Below are 20099 nucleotides of genomic sequence, written 5' to 3' on the forward strand. Positions count from 1 at the left end.
ACAGCATTTGAGGAGACAATTCTCTTAAGAGACCAAACAGCCCATTAGACCATCTCCCCCTGTACACATTAATAAGGTTTTAATCACTATTTTTCCCTTTGTTTGCGCCAATTAAGTCCTTGTCACTCTTTGAGAGGACTGTGGAAGCAGGTTACAGTTGTTCTAAAAGTGATTTCATGCTTTTCTACTTTGAGGATAATAAAAAGCAAGGTGAATTCCTATGAAAAGAATTAACCTCTTAAGAATTTTCCAAGGAGTGGTACTCTGAAGATTCTACTAAATGACAAAACTAACAAATGACTGAGTTTTAAAATAAGGTAGAAGTCAAAGTGATGATTAGCAGCTGCTTAATGTTTCTTTCTTCCTGGCTTTTAAATAAAATTAAGATATAACTTAATAGTTATCTTATAGACATATCTTAATAGACTCCAAATACCATAAACATAAGCAGCCCTCTGGAATGAATTATGTCATGAGCACATGTACCGGCTTAGTAACTCTGGAATACCTCACTGTGATTGCCAGGATGTCAATGGAAATTTTAGAGGCCTTCTTCTAAGCTTGTGGAGAGACTACCTGATATTGATAATGTATATTGATCATTGCCTGGCCATTTTCATATCACTCAGTGACTTTTCACTGACACCCTTTAATTTGCAAAGGGAGACATTAACAATCACCAGCACACTTATCAGGGGGATGAGGAAATAAGTAAGAAGATACCAGAAAACAAACACTCAAATCATGGTATCATTTTCTTTAGAGTATTTTTACAGCTTTAAATTTTAAAATATTTAAAATAATTTCAATTCTTTGAATTCATTTCTCTCCTGGAAGTTTAATATTCACCCCAAAGCAGTAGTATCTCAAAATCCATGATTATTTAAAAGCTTGCTTTAGGATTTAGGGGGATTTGTTGTTGATTGTTTCTTCCTTTTCTCAAAATCAGCTCATCAAAGATGAGCAAATGATGCCCCTGTGCCAAGAGTCTCATTGGAGAAGAGTTGTTCTTATTTAGCTGAGTTAGAAACCTTAAAAATAGAAACATTGATACTGCCCCTAATGACAGGGAGAAGAGAAGTCTCTCTTGTACTGATATTCAATATAATTTTCCACCGGGGGAAAGTTCCTCCAGTCTGCATGATTAAAAATAAAAATGCGTTGATGGAGATGTGGGTGGTGAATGTTAAGAGGATTTAGTGTATCTCCAGGGCTGAAGAGAAGGTATGTATGTACTTCTAGGGAGAGAAATGCAGAGCTAGGAAAACAGCACGGAGAGATGAAAGCAATACTGAAAGTCATAAGGAGATGGGAGTCCCACCCTGATTTTAGAGATCATGCATAGAACTGAACTGGGGAGTAACCTTGAAAAGTCACCTAGTCGAGTTTTCCTGGTCTTAAATATGACCTTTTCTGTAGCCCAACCGTCAAGTTGCTCAGCATTTAAATTTGATATGGCTCTGGCTTTAATTAGTCCTGTTTCTGAGCTGATTGTCCTGCCTGAAGCAATTTTGCAGTCATATTGTAGGAGGTGGGTTTCTTCAACTCCAATTTGGAATCATACCCTTAACTTTGCTATCATTAAGCCTGTATCCTAGGCCAGCTCTCCTTGTCAGACACTGTTCAAAATGGAGTTTCTTGTCCAGTCTATGTTCACTGATGGAATCCACAAATTCCTAATGCATCTCTGTGTGAATCGCTCCCCTGTTTCGCCACTGCCTGTTGGTGGTGTGCACATATGTGAGCCACTGCAGAGAACAGAGGAGTGATTCAGATGCTGGGAACATTTTTAGAATAATGATACACAGTGGAATTTCACATAGACTTGCATTTCAATTTATGACTATGGGCTACTTTTGTCAAATAAAGCATGTATTTATAATATTCAAACATTTAAAGCTTTTGAATAATGTTTAACTCTTTCGGCTTTAGGTTTATGCTTCTCTTTAATATTTACATAATGTAAGTCTTGACAGTGGAAAAGCTAGAATGGGAAGAGAAACAATCCAACTGTATGCTAAACGGTGCTGAGATAGTTGTAAGATGGACAGCATTGGAGGCCGAGCACCTGTAGATTAGGGCAAGTCATTCTTTCTGCTCTGATTTATTCATCTGTTTAGTCTTTCATTCATTCATCCATATTCATAATCTCCTCTCATGAACAAACACTATATAGTATCAAAACTGTTTACATTGTAAACAGGCAAGTTGTTCAACGTTTCTGGTTCTTGATTTCCTTATCTATAAAATAAGGAAGTTGTTGAAATGCCATGATATTCTGGAAATATTTAGGTAATATATAATATAATATTTAGGTGCTATGCAATAATAATAACAACAACAACAATACCCAACAAGTCTTTTCTGCCCACAGGTTTATACCAACCACTTGGTGATGAAGAAGTCCCTTGAGTGCTCCAAAAGCCAGGTGAAATTTCCTTGTGCAAGGATTGACCTTAGCTCAACTGCTCCAAGGCTCTGGGGAAGGCCACGGCTTTCTCTGTGATGAACCAGCACACAGAGAGGAGCTGAAAGACCTAGAGAGATGGATGCACCTAAGAGCTAATGGCAGGATGCACCTGCCTTTAGGGAGCTCAGGAGAGCCACTCCTTGTATTCCTCTTCTAGGCGGCCAAGAACAAACGTTTACCAATAGAGATGTAAGGGAATTAACCCTTGGGCCACATGTACCTCTTAAGCCTTTGGGGGTAAAAATACAGGAGCAAAGAGTTATCAGGCCTTCTCAAAGAGAGATTAGATTTACATAATGATTGTCCCCAAATCACAAAGGGTGTTCCTAGGCTCTAGGGCTCCAGTAAAGAAATGCAGGCAGTGTTAGGTAGGATCTTTGAGCTTGTCTTCCCCATCAATGAGCTGGGAGTTTGGGTCTAGGGTCAGGGTACTGGATGAGCACTTCCCACTTAGCAAGGAACCAAATTGTCAGTTCCTCTTCCTAGCATGTTTCAAAAGTGGATTTTAAAACTATTTCTACCATCTCCTTGGAAGTTGTAGTTTTTACAAGAATTTTAGAAATCTCTCAGAAGCCCTTGCCAGAATTTTGGATTCAATTCAAGGTAATTGTATATAGAAGTAGTATAACCACTGATGTCATATGGAATTCTTCTACTTGGAAAAAAAGCCCGTGGAGTACCACAAGGGCACAAGATGTCAGGGACTGCTTTTGATATGTTTTGAAACATAGAAGCTTTGAGTCTAATGTCTGTGTCATATGCTAAACACATGTGACCTTAACTAAATATTACAAAAACTCACCATAAATTAATCGTCAACCTTAATGGTTTCCTCATTTCAAAACACATATGTTTTATAAGTTAATGCCCTAAGGCCAATATTTTAAGGTGACGACACAGAGTTTAAATGGAAAACATATCAGAAATATAAGTCAATACAGCTACACACACACACACACACACATTCCCACATACTTAATTTTCTCTGCCATTTTAACACAAAATGGAAGGAGAGGAATTTTGCACACATTTGAATCTAGTGCTTTTGCTCCCATTGACAACTTTAGAGTATTTTGAAAGTCTCACCTCCGCTTTACCAAACCAGAAAGACAAAGTTAAGTGGGAGACTTTTCCTAATATCTCCCTTTCTTTACCAATTTCTGTTCATATCTCTGTGTGTTTCCAAAAGTTTTCTTCAGAAAAGAAAGGCCACATAGAGACTTTAAGGCCTTTATAAAAGACAAAGGATGATTTTGAAAGTTATCTTTCAAAGCTGGTATTGGCTTTTAGAATTTCCTTTATTTTCAAGTTTATCATCAAGTTCTTTGATTCTAAGACCGGCTCACACTCCTAACATTCTCCTTCGGGGGCTAGAGATTTCTAGGCTAACACACTTTCCCAGCGTCCAGAGGAAGAGGCAACAGAGAGAAGGAAAAGGCAGCTGAGAGGGAGGCGGACAGATAGGGGCAGATCTTAGCTAATGTTCTCTTCTTCCCTCCGCCAGAAGGGAGCTGTCGGCTGCTTCCACTCCTCCTCCTGTTCGGGCTAACAGAGAAATAAACGAGTTTCACCTAAGACACATCTTCTCACAACATGTTAATTGTTTCAAGAAATAAAATAGGCAGGATAAAATTGTGAAGGAACACCTTTTTTTCTTAATGTTTTTCCCCCTAAAATGTATGAAAGCAAATTCAAGAGACTTTTAGAAGGAAAGAGTATATGAAATCATTTAGTAAAAGTTTTAGTCTGTACGTTAAATAATCCGACATTGTGGAATATTCACAAGAATCAAATGTTCAAATGTTCTCTATCTGTGCCTAAGTACCTCTTGACTATTACTGCAAAATGTAAAGCAGTAACATAATAGGATAATTTAATATAATACAATGCATAACTTATAGAAAATATTCATAATAATCTACTCTGTGGAAATGTATATGATCGTATGTTTCCATTAGAATACAAATATATTCCAGTATATATTTAACACATCTTATTTTATCCCTTTTTTTAAATATAAAAAAGCTTCTACATCCCTAACTAAAGGAATATTTAGCATAATAACAAAAGTTTGTACCAATGTTTCACTCAGAGTAGAAAATAATGAGGTTTATGTACTGAAATTTCTCTTTCTATTTTCAAATTTTAACATTTTGACATATACTGTGCCTCAAAAAGAAAAGATTACTTCATTACTCAAATTCAGCATGATCATTGACACTGCCGAGGGGTGTTAATGGATAAGATTCCGTCCCAGGTCAGACCTCACCAGAACCTTGATATAAGCACCTCAGATGTGTCTCCTCTGCACAGTTTACTCAGCACTTTCAGACACAGCCTCTCCCTGGACTCTCACAACGACCCTAACAGACAGAGACAGGGCTGGAATCAAGACCTCCTTCAGAGACGCCATGTAGTACCATGGTCTCCAATCTTTCATTCTACCTGGGAGAGGGCAAACGGGCACCTGCCCCATTGTACAAAAGCAGTATTAAGGTGTTGTCACTCCTAAGTGCTGGGGCAGAGACTAAAAAGTAAAGACAAAAAGTTGACATTGCGCACTTACAACGCCTCTCTCTAATGACCCGGAAGCATTTGAAAACCTAAGTGAGTAGATATGTTTCTAAGGAAAAACTTGTCTCTTCAAGGTATTATTAATCATTCACTCATTTTCCAGTCATTCAACATGTTATAGAGCTCCTATTGGGTGACACACCTAGTTCTGGTGCCAGGAATTTAGCAGGAAACAAGACGAATAGCCTGCCTTTGGGGAAATTTACACTCTTGTGGAATAAACAAAGCAGTAAGTGAGCAAGGTGGTTTCCAAAAGTGATACACACTATGTAGGAAATACACAGAGGGACGTCATAGTGATGGGGAGGGTGGGAGAGGACAGAGATGGGTGGTCAGGGAGGTGAGATTCAAGCTGAGGCCGTAAGAATGAGCCATCCCGACAGAGCCAAGGCCCGGAAGCAGGACTGAGCTGAAGTAGTGAAGGCCAGTGTGGCTGGAGGTAGGCAGCAAAGGAGAAAGGGGCAGGAGCCTCAGTTGGGTCTCAAAGGGCCTTCTAGGCCATGTAAAGTGATTGGAGCTTATTCTCTGTGCAAAGAGAAGCCACCAGAGTGGTTTTTGAGAAAGAAAGGGAGATGATCTGATTTATGGTTTTAAAAGACCACTCTGCCTGCTTGGTAACAGAAGGGCAGAGCTGGAAAAGGGGAGACTAGTGAAAAGGCTGTTTTCATAGGCCAGGCATTAGACCATGCTGGTCTGCCCCAGTGGAAGCAGCAGGAGAAAAGCAGCCAGAGTCAAGATATATTTTGAAGGGAGAACTGACAGTATTTACCAAAAGACTAGGTGTGGAGAGAGGAGAGGGAAAGGCAGGGTGAAAATCAAACATTCTATTTTGGATGTTAGGTTAGAGGTGTCTGTGAGAAACCTAAGAGGAGACATATGGTAGGAAACCAGATGTGTGAGACCAGAGCTTAGAGGGGGGAAGATAGAAATTTGAAGCCATCAGCACGTGGCTAGGGGTTAAAGCCATTGGACTGGATGCCAGCACCTAGGAAAGAGCGTGGCTAGAGAGAGGAGGGCTCGGAATAGAACTCTGATCTTGGTACAGGAAGACAAAGCAGCAAAGGAACGTGAGAGCTGCTACCAGGGAAGGAGGAGAAAAACCATAAAGTTAATCTACATCTTCAAATTTGTGCAAGGTACCCAGAATGTCCATAGATGAGGATAAATACCTGTGTCAATTTTTCAGACACCTCTACTCTTCTGTAATGTCTAAAAAAATTTCACATTCAGCAAACTCACTTACTTATAGATACATTTTTAGAAGCTACCTACTTTAAAGTCTTACCTTCGCTCCAGTGTCTCCCACTCCACGTAAACCCATTGGTCCAGGGGGTCCTGGTAGTCCTCGAGGTCCCTGAGATGATATAATAAGGGAGAGAGTGAGAGTCCTTGTATGTGCAGTGTTCAGAAAGAAAGAAAGAGAGAGGGACAGAGAGGGAGAGAGGGAGGAAGGAAGGAAGAAAGGGAGGCGGTGGAAAGAGAGAGAAAGAAAAAGAAAGAAAGGAAGGAAGGAAAGAAAGATGGAAGGAAGGAAAGAAGGAAACAGGGAGGAAAGGAAGGAAATAAAAGCAATGTCCACACTTACAGCCACACCAGGATAGCCGTCGCCTTTGGGTCCTGGAGCACCCACTGGTCCCCGAGGGCCTTGGGCACCCTGGGTAAATTCCAACACCAAGTGATATCAGAAGACTAAACTATGAAACACCTGGCAAAACTTAAGCACAATATCAACTCAATATGCCAAAGGTGAGTTTGATAGGTGCAGAGAAATTATTTGAAAAATTTTAGAAGGAAATCCTACCACATATGGCAACTTATCTCATCATAAGTCTCATCCATTTGTGGTTGTGTCTTATCCATTGTGTTGCAAGTGTGAAGCTTGGAAAGAACATAGGGAACGTATATGAACCATTACAAAGTCCTCTGTAGGAAAACACTTCATAGGAATTAGAAAATGGCTGATTGCTGATATTTTTAATTTTAAAAATTACAAAATTTTAGTGCATCATAAATCAGTGAGAAGTATAAAAATGAGGAAATTTAGTAAGCATCATGTGAGAAGAAAAGTAGAAAAGAATACATAGCAAAATTTTCAGTGTAAAAATAAGATAATTATATGTTACCTATTTTTATGTTACATCTATTGTCTCCCTCAATGGGGCTCAAATTACAGGAGGAATAAACAAGCCCAAATAAAAACTAAAAACAGATTAATTTTTTAAAGACAAGTTGTAAAGGGCCAGAACACTGAGTTTGTGGTTCATATCTTGAGACCTAGGAAAAAGTTATAAATGTTACTTTACAGCTATAACCTTAAGCATCAAAAACCTTTAGTAGCAACTACTGGCCTCCTCTGTAAAGAAGAGGGAAGGGTGATTACGGCCTTTTGAACAGCAGAATTTTCTGAGATGTGTAACTCTCTACAAAACGGAAATCAAAGAAATTTCTGGCTAACATAAAGTGGAAAGAAAGGAAGAAAAAAATGAGGAAGACTCTTTTATAAGAAGATTTATTAAATATAAGTCTATTACACTTATATTTAAAACTTGTAATATTTCTTTTTACACCACATTTCATTCTGTTGCTGTGACAACTCTTACAATGGCCCTTGTCAACACACATCATTTATTTTGATAAAGAGCTGCTCATGTTTTAAAATATTTATAGTTTTTTACATTAGGAGGAAACTCTAATAATAGACAGATTTTTGTTTTCCAAGATTGGGAAAAGTAGCAGGACCCTCAAAACTTTACTTACAAGCAAGCAAACACAGGTCAAACTGCCATTACTCCAAGCCAAAACGTTGCCCAAAATCCAAGCCCAAAACACTGTTCCTAATTCTACTCCCATGAATCAATGATTGATTTGGGGGAAAAATCTACGTACCCTTTAAGCAATAAGAAAGTTAAATTTATTTTGAAAACCATGAATGTAATAGCTGTTCTTTCCTATTAAATCTGAGACTGATTTCATGTGGTTAACCTTCTTAAGAATGATCATCTTCAGAAAACATGTGACCACTTAGAAAGACTTAATGTGCTATTTATCATCAACAAAAACCCAAGATGATCCCTTAAAAAGTTTTATGACAGAGAGCAAAAACCAGGTCTTCCGGAGAGGTGAATTTTGGTATATCCCCAACCACAGGGAACTGGTCACTTCTCAGAAGCAATTTATTATGCTCTTCCAACAATGGTTAAGGTTAAAACTCTAAACTTCCATATGGGAGTATGGGATGTGTCCCAAAATAAAATGCCTCTTTCTTTCCATGCTGACACAAGGAGCAGGCCAACAACAAAACAAAGCGGTAACTGCTCCCTGGTTAAGTTGAAAGGAAAAGAAGATTGGAATCAAAATTCACTTTTAGTTTTTATTTTTAGGTTCCAAGCCTATAACAAATTATCAGCAGCTGTTTTTATTTATCCTCTGGCACCCACACTGGAGGGAAAAACATTCAAACGTTCATAGTTTACCAACACTTTTTCCCTTGAGATCTTTGTCTTCTCCTCTGCAAAAACTTCAGTTAGCTTGTTACTTTAATGTTCATAGGAACTATCAAGGAGCGGGGATAGAGGCAGTGTTCTTTCTTAGCTTTTTATTTTGGACTCCTCATAATATTTTTATAAGTGGAATTTTGCCACTTGGACTTTCTGCACTGGATTCAAGAAAATGTCCTGGAAAATGAATCACTTTGAAGTGTCTTTCTCATTCAATAGAAATTAGGGCAGAAATTTTAATCTGGTGTTTTGAAATTGGCTTTGGGGGGATCTGGGAGTTCCATAAAGTAATACATAAAACCAAATTAATGTGTCCAAACTTCCATCAGACATTTAACCCTCCAAAAGCTAAAAAAACAATGCATTAGGGAAGAATAGCAGAAAGAACATCATTAGCGGCGAAGGGATTAGAAAAATGTTTGGAGTGAATAAGAAAATGACTTTAAATACCGTCACCTACAATGCCCAGTAAAGAGCAGTAGAAACAGGTAGGGCTTATAAACCCCAGCTGCACATTTAATTGCATTTTATTTCAATTGTAAAGAATAGTATATGTAGAGAGAAGTAACTCTAAATCATGGAACTAGGAATACATAGATTCCAGAAGTTATCAAACAACACAAAAATTGTCACCCAAATGTTCTTGATCAAATTCATACCTGTAGGTTTAACATTAGGAAATTTAGAATTTTCTCCCTGAGTCATACACAGCTTGGCTTCCCACGTGCCTCAGGGTCTGGGGAGTGGGATGACCGTCTTGTTCTTGCTGGCCTGGGACTTGCTCTGTTTTAGCTTGAAAGTTCACGTTCTGGGAACTCCCTCTGCCCCCAGTAAATGAGAAGATTATCACACTAGCAGGACGACTGGTAAAGTGACTAAGAAAACGAGGTCAGGATCCTCCCTCAACCTTCAGAAAGAACCATTCTGATTCCTCTCAGTATAGAACAGCTTTTGCATTATGTTTAAAGATGGTTCTAAGTTTTCTTTTTTGAAGTTTGAAAATCACCAATGTTCGTGTTTGAACCCTTACCCAGAAGAGACAAATTGACAGAACTAAAGCCAGCTTCCAAGCTCCTTAACAACATGCTCTGAATTTAGTAAGTGCTGATTATGGAGCCCTACAGTCTGTTCTCATAAACAGGGAAGTGCTCATTGACATTTGGAATGATTTATTGTGCTGGGACGCTGGGTTTCGTGTGAGGAGGCAAACGGAGTTTTGTTGCCATGGAAAAATAGATATGATTACTTAAAGCTGTCTTCTCGTATAATTATTTGCATTTTCATTTAAAATAACCCTTAAGATGAATAACAAAGCAGAGAAATTTGATTCAATAAAGCTTTTTGGACAACGTTTTGCAGAAGAGATACATCGGCCATTAATATGTAAATGAAAGAGGCTAGAGGCCTATAATTTCTTATATCAGAGACATTACAAAAAGCATTTTCGAACTGTTTAGTCAGCAAAAATTGAGGAGCTGTCATCCCCAACATTTATGAAAAATCAATGATCTGATGGCTTGATTTTTAGAAAAGGGACCAGTGTAGTCTTCCATCTGAGTTCATCAACTGCAAGCAGAGCGATCTCAATCATCAACTTTCTTTTTTTTAAAGACTGGCCCTGAGCTAAAATCTCATGCCAATCTTCCTCTTTTTTGTTTTTCTTCTTCTCCCCAAAGACCCCAGTACATAGTTGTATATGCTAGCTGTGAGTGTCTCTGGTTGTGCTATGTGGGACACCGCCTCAGCGTGGCCCGATGAGTGGTGCCATGTCCGCACCCAGAATCCAAACTAGCGAAACCCTGGGCCGTCAAAGTGGAGCGTGCAAACTTAACCACTCGGCCACAGGACCAGACCCCTAATCATCAACTTCTTAGGTATTAAATCTCCTTTCACTCCTCTCACATACGGGAAAAAAGAACAGCAGTAAAGCATACCTTTGGTCCTCGAATAGAAATTCCAGGTTCTCCTTTAAATCCAGGCACGCCAGGTCCTCCTCTATCTCCCTGTACATTTCAAACAATGTTTACAGTTTCAGACTTTAGCTTGCACCGGAAACCATAATGGGACAGAGCGAAAATGCAATTGGCCAATTTGTGAAGGGCTTGATCTGTCAGCCTCAGATCTTGAGATAGTACATTCTTCTAACATATTGGAGGGGAATTTCAAATCCTAAGCAAACAAAACCTGCTAGTAAAGACTACTACTGCTGTTTAGAGAAAGGCCATTGAAATACTAGGTGGCTCTTTAGACTCAAATATTTAATCTTTAAGAATGTCTGGGAATGCTTTTAAATCTGAGTGGCCTTTTCTTCTGCCAGACGCTCTGTTTATAAGTCCTAGCAGATTCTTCCGAATAAATGCAATAAATTCTTACCTGCATTAGGGCATAGGATTTGGGAGAGGTAGTTCAAGGTGAAGTGACGAATTCAAGACCAGGAGTAAGAAATCTGGTTTCTAATGTAAAATTTGCTGCTGGCCCTTAGTTTGCTTAATTGTGAAACATCATGTAATAGACCTATGCAATATCTTGGAGTTCTTCCAAAACTAAAATTCTGGTTCACTTACTGGTATCATGAATTTTTCACCCTCCAACTGCCAAAGATTCCAGTAAAAGAAAAAAATATTCCTAAGAATGCATACCTTTGGCCCAGGTGGTCCAGGATTTGATGCTCCAGGCATCCCAAAAGGGCCCATAACCCCCGGATCACCCTAAAAACAGAGCAAAATATTCATTACATTTCAAGCAAAGAAATCATATTCCGGAATTATATTAGGAAAAACATAGAAATGTATTTCCAGTCTTTTAAAATATTATGACCTGTCTATTTCATAGACCAATGTGAAAATATTTGAGCATCTTTCTTAAGCCACTTTAAACTTATTGATGATTAAGACTTCAGTGCCTTTAATGGATGCATTCAATTAATTCCTGAGTATTAGGAAATTTTTATCTCTTGCGCATCCTTTTATTAGCTAATAAAACTATGCAATTCATGATGCTTCCCTTTGTGTTATGTGCCTGGAAGCTCAGAGGGAAATATTTGTTCAATTATGGCAATTATCTTCAGCGTAGGTTTTTGAGTACACTTAGTAGATAAATAATTTTCCTTCTAGTTTATAACGTTTTTGTTATTTTATTTTAGGGCCCATGGCATACCAGTCTTCCAGTATGCTATCCCACATTCCTTTTTAAAGGTAGAGTTTATAGTAAAAAAAAAAAAAAAAAGAAATTTCAAATAGAAAAATTAAAACATTTCTCTTTTTTGGGGGGACCTCAATATCGAACTGAATTGGCATCTCAATAAAGACTCAATCTGGAACAACAAGCAATCTCTCTGTCTAGAGGAATAATTCTCAAATTTGGGGGAGTAGAGGAAATCGTCAGAGGAATTTGGTGACATACAGAGTCCAGGGTTTCAGCCTCAGAGATTTTAATTCAACAGACATAGGAGCTGGGCCCAGACATGTAAATTTTCATGTGGCACCTCTGGTGATTCTGACAGGTACCGTCACTGCGCTTAAAAATACTATGCAAAGCAATTGGCAATAAAAGAGCGTGCACACACTCCATGAGGTGTTCAGAATGACCCATTTTGGATATTAGAAGAAAATATGAGGGCTACACTATATATTTTTATCTCATCTTTTAAAACTCTAATTATTTATGTGTCTCATAACATATATGTTAGTATGATAGTTTATGAATAAAAATTACAATTAAAAATAAACAAACAATGGCTTTCCCAGTGGCACAGAGGTTAAGTTCACACGGTCCTCTTTGGTGGCCCGGGGTTCGTCAGTTCAGATCCTGGGCATGGACCTACACACCACTCATCGAGCCATGCTGTCGTGGCATCCCACATAGAAGAACTAGGAGGACTTACAAACAGGATATACAACTACATACTGGGACTTTGGGGAGTAAAAAAAAAGAGAAGAAGATTGGCAACAGATGTTAGGTCAGGCCCAATCTTCCTCACCAAAAAAATAAAAAATAAATAAACAAACAAATCTATATTGAAGTGTGGCCAAGATTTTTTTTACTAGTAGGGATTTATAATCAAACAGTTTAGAAGCTACTGATCTAGAGTACATAGGGTAAACTGCAACCAGTGGGACAAATGCTGCCTATTGCCTGGGTTTGTATAGCCACGGGCTAAAAATGGGTTTCATGTTTTAAAATGATTGTTATATAAGTGCCTAGATAATATCATTAATTTTTCCTCTTGGCCCACAAAGCCTAAAATATTTACTACTTGTACCTTTACAAAAAAAATTTCCCTCCTCCTGCCTTAGAGAGTAAGCTATTCTCAGTAATGTGAGCTGCCCATTTGGTCCTCTGCTTCCTCTGGGAGGGACTCCATCAATCAGGTCCACCCGTAATGACTCTAGCCCTGAGCTGAAGCCTATCGCTGTCCTGATCACCCAATACACCAACAGGCTGACCACTCCCGCCTACTGGGGCCCAGATCATAGCAATGCATGTATGTGCCAATCCTTAATTCCAAACCCACACGGCCAGGATTCTGGCAATGGAAAATCCCCCTATTCAATCCTATGGCAAAGGAATAAAACGTTATCCTGTTAAAATTTTCCCTAGAACCAGGCTATGCAAAATTATGCTTATAGATTTAATCTATTCTACTTCTTTTTTTAAAAAAGAGGCCAATTACTTTCAAAATACAGTATTATACAGCCAGCTTTCATGGCCTAGTGGGTAAAGTTCAGCGCACTCCTCTTCAGTGGTCCAGGTTGGTTCCTGGGTGCGGAACCACACCACTCATCTGCCAGTAGCCACTCTGTAGCAGCGGCTCACACAGAAAAACTAGAAGGACCTACAACTATAATAAACAACTATGTACTGGAGCTTTGGGGAGGAAAGCAAAAACAGAGAGAGAGGAAAATTGACAACAGATGGTAGCTCAGGGCAAATCTTTCCCAGAAAAAAAGAATTTATACATAGAAAGTATGCAATTCTTCCTAAGACCCTGTATTAACGTGTGATTGTGCTTTAAAATATGCTAATTCTTCATCAAAGAGAAACTTTATTTCAAAATACAGAAAAATATTCACTTTGAAATATAGTAACTAAGATATAAGAATAATCACTCTAGGGGCCAGCCCGGTGGCATAGTGGTTAAGTTCACGCACTCTGCTTTGGTGGCCCGGAGTTCACCAGTTTGGATCCTGGGCATGGACTGTGCACCGTTTGTCAGGCCATGCTGTGGCAGGCGTCCCACATATAAAGTTGAGGAAGATGGGCACAGATGTTAGCTCAGGACCAATCTTCCTCAGCAAAGAAAGGATGATTGGCAGCGGATGTTAGCTCAGGGCTAATCTTCCTCAAAAATAATAATAATAATAAAATGAACATCCATGAATAAAATTTTTTAAAAAAAGAATCACTCATTAATACTAATACAACACGTTTCTCATATAATGGCTTTTCTCATCATGTGCTCCTTGAACCACCTGCAGCAGAGGGCACTTATTTAAGAAATAAAGATTCCTGGGACCCACCTACCAACTAAATCCAGATCTCTGGGCATGGTGCCGAGAACTACGAATTCATGACAAGCTCCCTGGGTGATCCTGACGGACACTGAAGTTTAAGAATCACTGGGCCACAGTGGATGCTTTGTTTTGTACCTTCTATTATGTTACTAGTACCGTTTTTTTTTTTTTTAGTTGTTTTTTTAATAGTCTGGTCCTTGAACATACTCCTTGTCTCTTTCTTAAAATTAGCATCTTCCTAGAGGCCTGAACTCCCTTAGGCTTGCCATTTCTGTTTCCTGACACATCCAAATAACCTCAATATTCTCTCTTGCTAAGTCAGGACACATATCTGAGTGCTTGTCTCACAGTCTCCTTCAGTTCTTTCCTCAGCACCCTGTCTTGGGAAGTTTATCAGGACATACATCCCCTACTTTCCATTTCACAGTATTGATATTTTTCTCTTTGAAGAATTCCAGGTATTGAACGCTTTCTACGTGCCAGGAACTGTGCTAAGTGCTTTGTTAACTCTTGTAGCCCCCACAACAACCCTGTGAGATAGATGCTATTATTACTTTCTTTGATGATTGAAGCGACTGGCCCAGAAAGGTTCCAGGTGGAACAGGATGGGAATGCCGCTCTCCCGCCTTCTGAAGCCCCGCTCTGCACCATCGCTGCACTGCGGGACTTTTCTGTTGTCCAGAAAAACAAGGTGATAGAGAATTTGTATCTCCCATGGTCCTAACTTCATCCCAATTCTGAGTATTTGGTTGTTATTAGAGAGATAAATAAATACTCCAATGAAGATTACGTAACTATGCAATCTCTTTATTCCATTTTATTACAGTCCAGAATAGGATATATTCTAAAGTCTTTTTCATTTAGTGGTTTTGTTTTGTACTTGTTGAGAAGGAAACAGGGAATCAAATTTGCAGTAGAAATCTAATATTCTATTAAACCAGTCACAGTTCCAATCTCCCAGAGCATAAATGAGAATATAAGACACATACCTTTGGCCCTTCGGGCCCCGGAAATCCTCTTTGTCCTTGATTTCCTTTGCTCCCTTTCTTTCCTTCATCACCCTGACAAAATAATTATAAAATATAGTTCTTGACTTAACAAACCCTCTTTAATCTTAAAACAACCATATCAGGGCCAGATTCTCAACCAACACCAATTTTAAAGCGATGTGCCCCAAGCCCAGCTCACTTGTGCAGGGTTCGTCGATGTGCTTGACAGGTTGGATGACTTCTGAGCTGTTCAGTCTTCACCATTTATTCAATATGATTTAATATTTTTCAAAATCTAAGTTCCGTATCTTTCTTTGGGGACTTTTATTTGAATTTACAGTTCTTTTGCACCCTTGGTCTATCAAAAGATGATTCTGAGACATTCAGACATTCAGAAAAGAGAGCTATCTATGCTTTTCATACTGTTTTTCAGCTTTCTTGCTATTTCAGTTTAACATAAAATGAGATGTTTTTCAAATCCAGCCCATTTCATCCTCAGTGGGGAGCCTAGTTCTTTCTCCCAAAGGAGACCAATATTTCTACTGGTAGAAACGGGTGTGAGCATTAACTTGGGGGAGAACTAGAAACTGCCTACTGGCTGTTCTCCAGCCTGGTTGGGTACACCAATGCTCCTCCAAAAGACTTTTGTTAGCTTCAACCAGAAGCCTCAGAGCATTACAAAACTATCCTTAAACTAGGGGTCAACAGCAAGGCACCCTATCCAAGTGTATGCCCAGCTCAGCAAAAGAATAACTCCTGGGGGTTTGCAGGGGAGGCCACTTAAACATTTATCACATAAGTGATTAGACCATGGTTTTCAAACCTTAGCTTGTATCAGAATCACCCAGATGGCTTATTAGCCCACAGATTGCTGGGCCCCACATCCAGAGTTTCTGATTTAGTAGGTCTGCATTGGGACCCAAGAATTTGCATTTCTGCCTGTTCCCGGGTGATTTTGATGCTGCTGGTCCAAGGACCACACCTTGAAAACCACTGGACTATACCAAGGTCATCAGCAATGCAGACACTCCACCAAGAAGAAGAAGTGACCTCTTGTAGAATCTACAGAGAGGTGATTAGTTCCCCACAGTCCATATTAATGGAGAGCAGTGACCCAGGTAATAAAAAACAGTTGAATGTCCAAATATCAGTTATTGTATCACTATCATTTGCCAATAGAGACAAAAATCTAACCATAACTATTTATTTTCTTCCATTCTCCACCAAATTTAACTTATTGACCTATATCCCCCCAGAAGACAACAGCAGGAACCCAACTAAATGTAACAAAGTGCCAGCACTGAACCATAGCATGCCTGGGCTATGTAATATATTGCTACCACTCTTCTTCAACAGCCTTCCATAAGCCACAAATCACCTCAAAGCTACTAATCCACTGGCCTCTCTTTCCCATGTACATTCTCCTTGCTCTGTTGGTGGCATTTGACACCACCCATTGCCTTCCTCTTGAAACTCTTGTTCCTTGGTTTCCCTAACACAGTAACTCTTCTGCTCACCTCTGTGCTGCTCTGAACCTTCTTTCTCCAGCTACTGCACACCATGGGATTCAAATCTCAACTCTCTTTCTCAGATATATATTTTTCTCAGATATATATATTTCTCATTCTTATAGCTTCAACTATTAACTCCAAGAGTCTATTTTCCAAAAGTATATTCTAGAAAACATTAGTTCTCCTGAATATTAATAGGCAAGAATTTCCAACAGTATTTCTGCATGTTAAAAAAGGTCTTCTCTGTCCATATTCCTCCCCTCCCCCTCAAAAAAGGGATCTCCTAGTCTGGTAAGTCAAAAATAAAATTTTTTTTAATTTTATAAATATATTTAAATTTCAAATTCTCACATCTAAGGGTAAGGGCTCAATTTTATCCAATATTTCCACAAGACATACTCCTTAAGCTATCAATTTCTATTTTAGTACAATTATAAGTAGAACAGTAATAAGTATACAGATTTATTTTTACTTTACTCATATACAATTCTTCAGAATCTTTATATGGGCATTGGTGACTCTTTCTAAAAACTGCAGGAACACCTGGCACCTTAGAGGCTGTAGCTTGTGTCACTAATGGTATTATTGATGAATTTGGAGATTCCTTATCTTGACATATACAGATGTTATTCAACGTGTATTTCTGCAATGTATAAAATAAATTTATGCCAAATTGTAAAAGTGAAACTGCCATTTACCAGGTGATTTTTTTTTTTTTTTTTTTTTTACTGTGTGGCATTCTATAAATATGTGAAGAAAATTTACGGACTTTCAAGTCTCAAGGATGTATCTCAAGGCTTCTTTTCCTTTCCTATGGGTTTTTAGAATGTCAGTCTGGCCATTATTGAGAAAACATGTGTTGAACTCTTCCTATAAGCTGAGTCTTACGATAGATCTAAGGAAAATAAAAATGAATAATACATACTTGCTGTCTTCCAAAAGCTCTCAAGCTAGTATCCATAATTTCAAGCCAGAAGTAAATACATTTGACACAGCAAGAATAACAATCAAATTTCTCCTAAGTTGGCTCTTTAATATCAGGACCAGGACACAGGCAGTCTGCTCCCCCACACCGTCAATTCCGTACCTTGGGGCCAGGTTGTCCTTTTCCGGGCAGTCCTTCTGGGCCTCTTGTTCCTGGAAGCCCTGCTTCCCCCTAGAGGAAATGACACTGATGTCTTTGCTGACCCTCCGTATACAGTTTGTCCGAGCCCACCTTGTCTTCTTTCACGGCCAGTGTACTCTCTGCTGAGACCCTCCAAAACAGACCAGACCTTCACTCCAGTCTCCAAATTAATTTGGAAGTTTACCAACTTGAATAAATTAATATCAAACTCCCGTTTAGCTCAGAGCAGCTGAAATATCATGAAAAAGTCCAACTTCTCAGCCAATTTCTAAAGCTCACTTTCCTTTGGCTCTTCGTTCACATTTGGTGGGTTTTAAAAAAAAGAAGACCTTCAGCCTTTCCATCTGCTGTTTTTCACCACTTATATTGAAAAACGAGCATTTCAAATGTCAACTCAAAATACTTCAGGAAATCTTTATACTGGCCTTACTTCCTGAATGCATTTACAGACTCTCCTTTTGGAGGAAAGAAAAAGTGTTTTTCTCTAAGTTTAAATTAAAGTGCTTTCTAGGAATCCTAAGGGACTAGGTCACTGGAGGATGCCAGGCTAAAATGTCAGAGAGAAGGCAGAGGGTGTAAGACACTACTCAACTGCCTTTGAGGTGCTCTTTCTATCTGAAGGAAGTGAAAAAGGAAATTTAGAGTTGTGGAATATTTTTTAAAAAAGACTAGGTTTGCCCTGGATGGTTTAATTTGAGCTCCTGCAGGACCAAGATATCAGTGTGGTTCAATAGTTTTTAATCCAGTAATATGAGAAACGTAGTGTTACCTTCTTCCCTGCAGCCCCATCTTCTCCTGGTACTCCTGGGTGTCCTGGAAGCCCTATTGAGCCTGGCTCCCCCTGGTGGATGAGCAAAGATTTTATTTCCCAGAAGTTCATATTTATCATGCACCTCCATTTTGAGGCACTTGCAATTGGATATATCTTATAATGTCTGAGTAAAGCCTCTGAGTGGAGAAATCTGAATAGTGATTAACAGTCATTAAACTATTTGACCTTGGAAAGTTATTTAACCTCTCTTGTTCTCAGTTTTGAATTATGTTGTTTGTTATGTGTTGACTTGTGACCCCAAAAAAGATATGATGAAGTCATGACCTTTGGTACCTCTGAATGGGACCTCACTTGGAAATAGGGTCTTTGCAGATGTAACCAAGTTAAGATGAGATCACTAGGGTGGGCCCTAATCCAAAATGACTGTTGTCCTTATAAGAGGAGGAAAACACCATGTGACAACAGACACAGAGGGAGAACACCATGTGATGACAGAGGCAAAGATTGGAGTGATGCAGCTGTGAGCCAGAAATGCCAAGGATCGATGGCCTCCACCAGAAGCCAAGAAGAGGGAAGAAAGGATTCTTCCCTACAGGTTTTGGAGGAAGCATGGCCTGGCAGACACCTTGATTTTTGACTTCTAGCCTCTAGAACTATGAGACAATAAATTTCTGTTGTGTTAAGCCACACAGCTAGTGGCACTTTGTTACAGCAAGCCTAAGAAACTAATATAAAGGTGAAATGAAAAACTCTAGGCCCAGCATCACTTCCAACTCTAATATTCAATAATTATACTTGCTTTCCAGTTGATTTGTGATTAAGAATAAGTCCTTTAAAATGTTCAGAGAAAATACATGCTACATTCGGAGAATATAAAAGTGTCCTTACTGCACTTATTAAGAGCAAAAAATATTAAATATCATTGAAAGTCATTTCAACTAAACTCAACTGAAAAAATTAGTGAAAATAAAAAGCACAGTAAACCTAAAAATGAGTAGAAGGATATGATAAAGACAAGAGCAGAAAATAATAAACTTGAAAATAAAAAGGAAGAGGAGTAACAAAATTAAAAGGTAATACTTTAAAAAAACTAATAAAATAAACAAACCTCTAGCAAGAATGAGTAATATTAAAAAAAGAAAAGGCACAAATAAACAGTATTAGGAATTAAAAGGAAATATGACTTTATACATACTAAAGATTTTTAAAAATCATAGAAAATTTTTGTGACAGTTTGAAACAGATATATTGGAAAACATTAATAAATAGATAATCTTCAAGAAAAATATAAATTACATAAATTACATAAGAAGGAATGGACAAGCTAAGTAAACCAATTTATTTATTCAGTTAAGTAAATGGAATCAGTAATTGCAAGTCTCTAACTTCCGTTCCCTCCCAGATCACAGTCTTAGTTGGTTTTACAGTCAAATCTTCCCAAATTTTTAAACCTTTGAGGCACAGATATAAATTGTTCTGAAAAATAGGAAAAAGAGGAAAGTCTACCCAATTTGTTTTATGAGGTTAATAAAACCTTGATTAAAAATCACACAATAACAAGTAAACTAAATTATAGAACTAGCTCCCTATGAAAATAGATGTAACATAAGCTTCCAATAAAATTGGAGGCACTAGATTTAATTTCTT

At 38.5% G+C, this 20099-nt stretch overlaps 1 protein-coding gene across 1 annotated transcript in view; it reads right to left on the bottom strand.

The window, feature by feature from the left end:
- COL28A1 (collagen type XXVIII alpha 1 chain) overlaps positions 1–20099 on the bottom strand; it is a 168519-nt gene that overhangs the window by 68062 nt on the left and 80358 nt on the right. The window contains exons 19-25 of the mRNA XM_046669968.1: positions 18450–18521; positions 17642–17710; positions 15044–15115; positions 11181–11249; positions 10476–10544; positions 6630–6698; positions 6330–6398 (exon numbers count right to left, since the gene is read on the bottom strand). Of these exons, the coding sequence (XP_046525924.1) occupies positions 6330–6398; positions 6630–6698; positions 10476–10544; positions 11181–11249; positions 15044–15115; positions 17642–17710; positions 18450–18521 (489 nt within the window). The remainder of the gene's footprint in view (positions 1–6329; positions 6399–6629; positions 6699–10475; positions 10545–11180; positions 11250–15043; positions 15116–17641; positions 17711–18449; positions 18522–20099) is intronic.

This window comes from Equus quagga, chromosome 8 (genome assembly GCF_021613505.1).
Source record: "Equus quagga isolate Etosha38 chromosome 8, UCLA_HA_Equagga_1.0, whole genome shotgun sequence".
Classification (NCBI taxonomy): domain Eukaryota; kingdom Metazoa; phylum Chordata; class Mammalia; order Perissodactyla; family Equidae; genus Equus; species Equus quagga.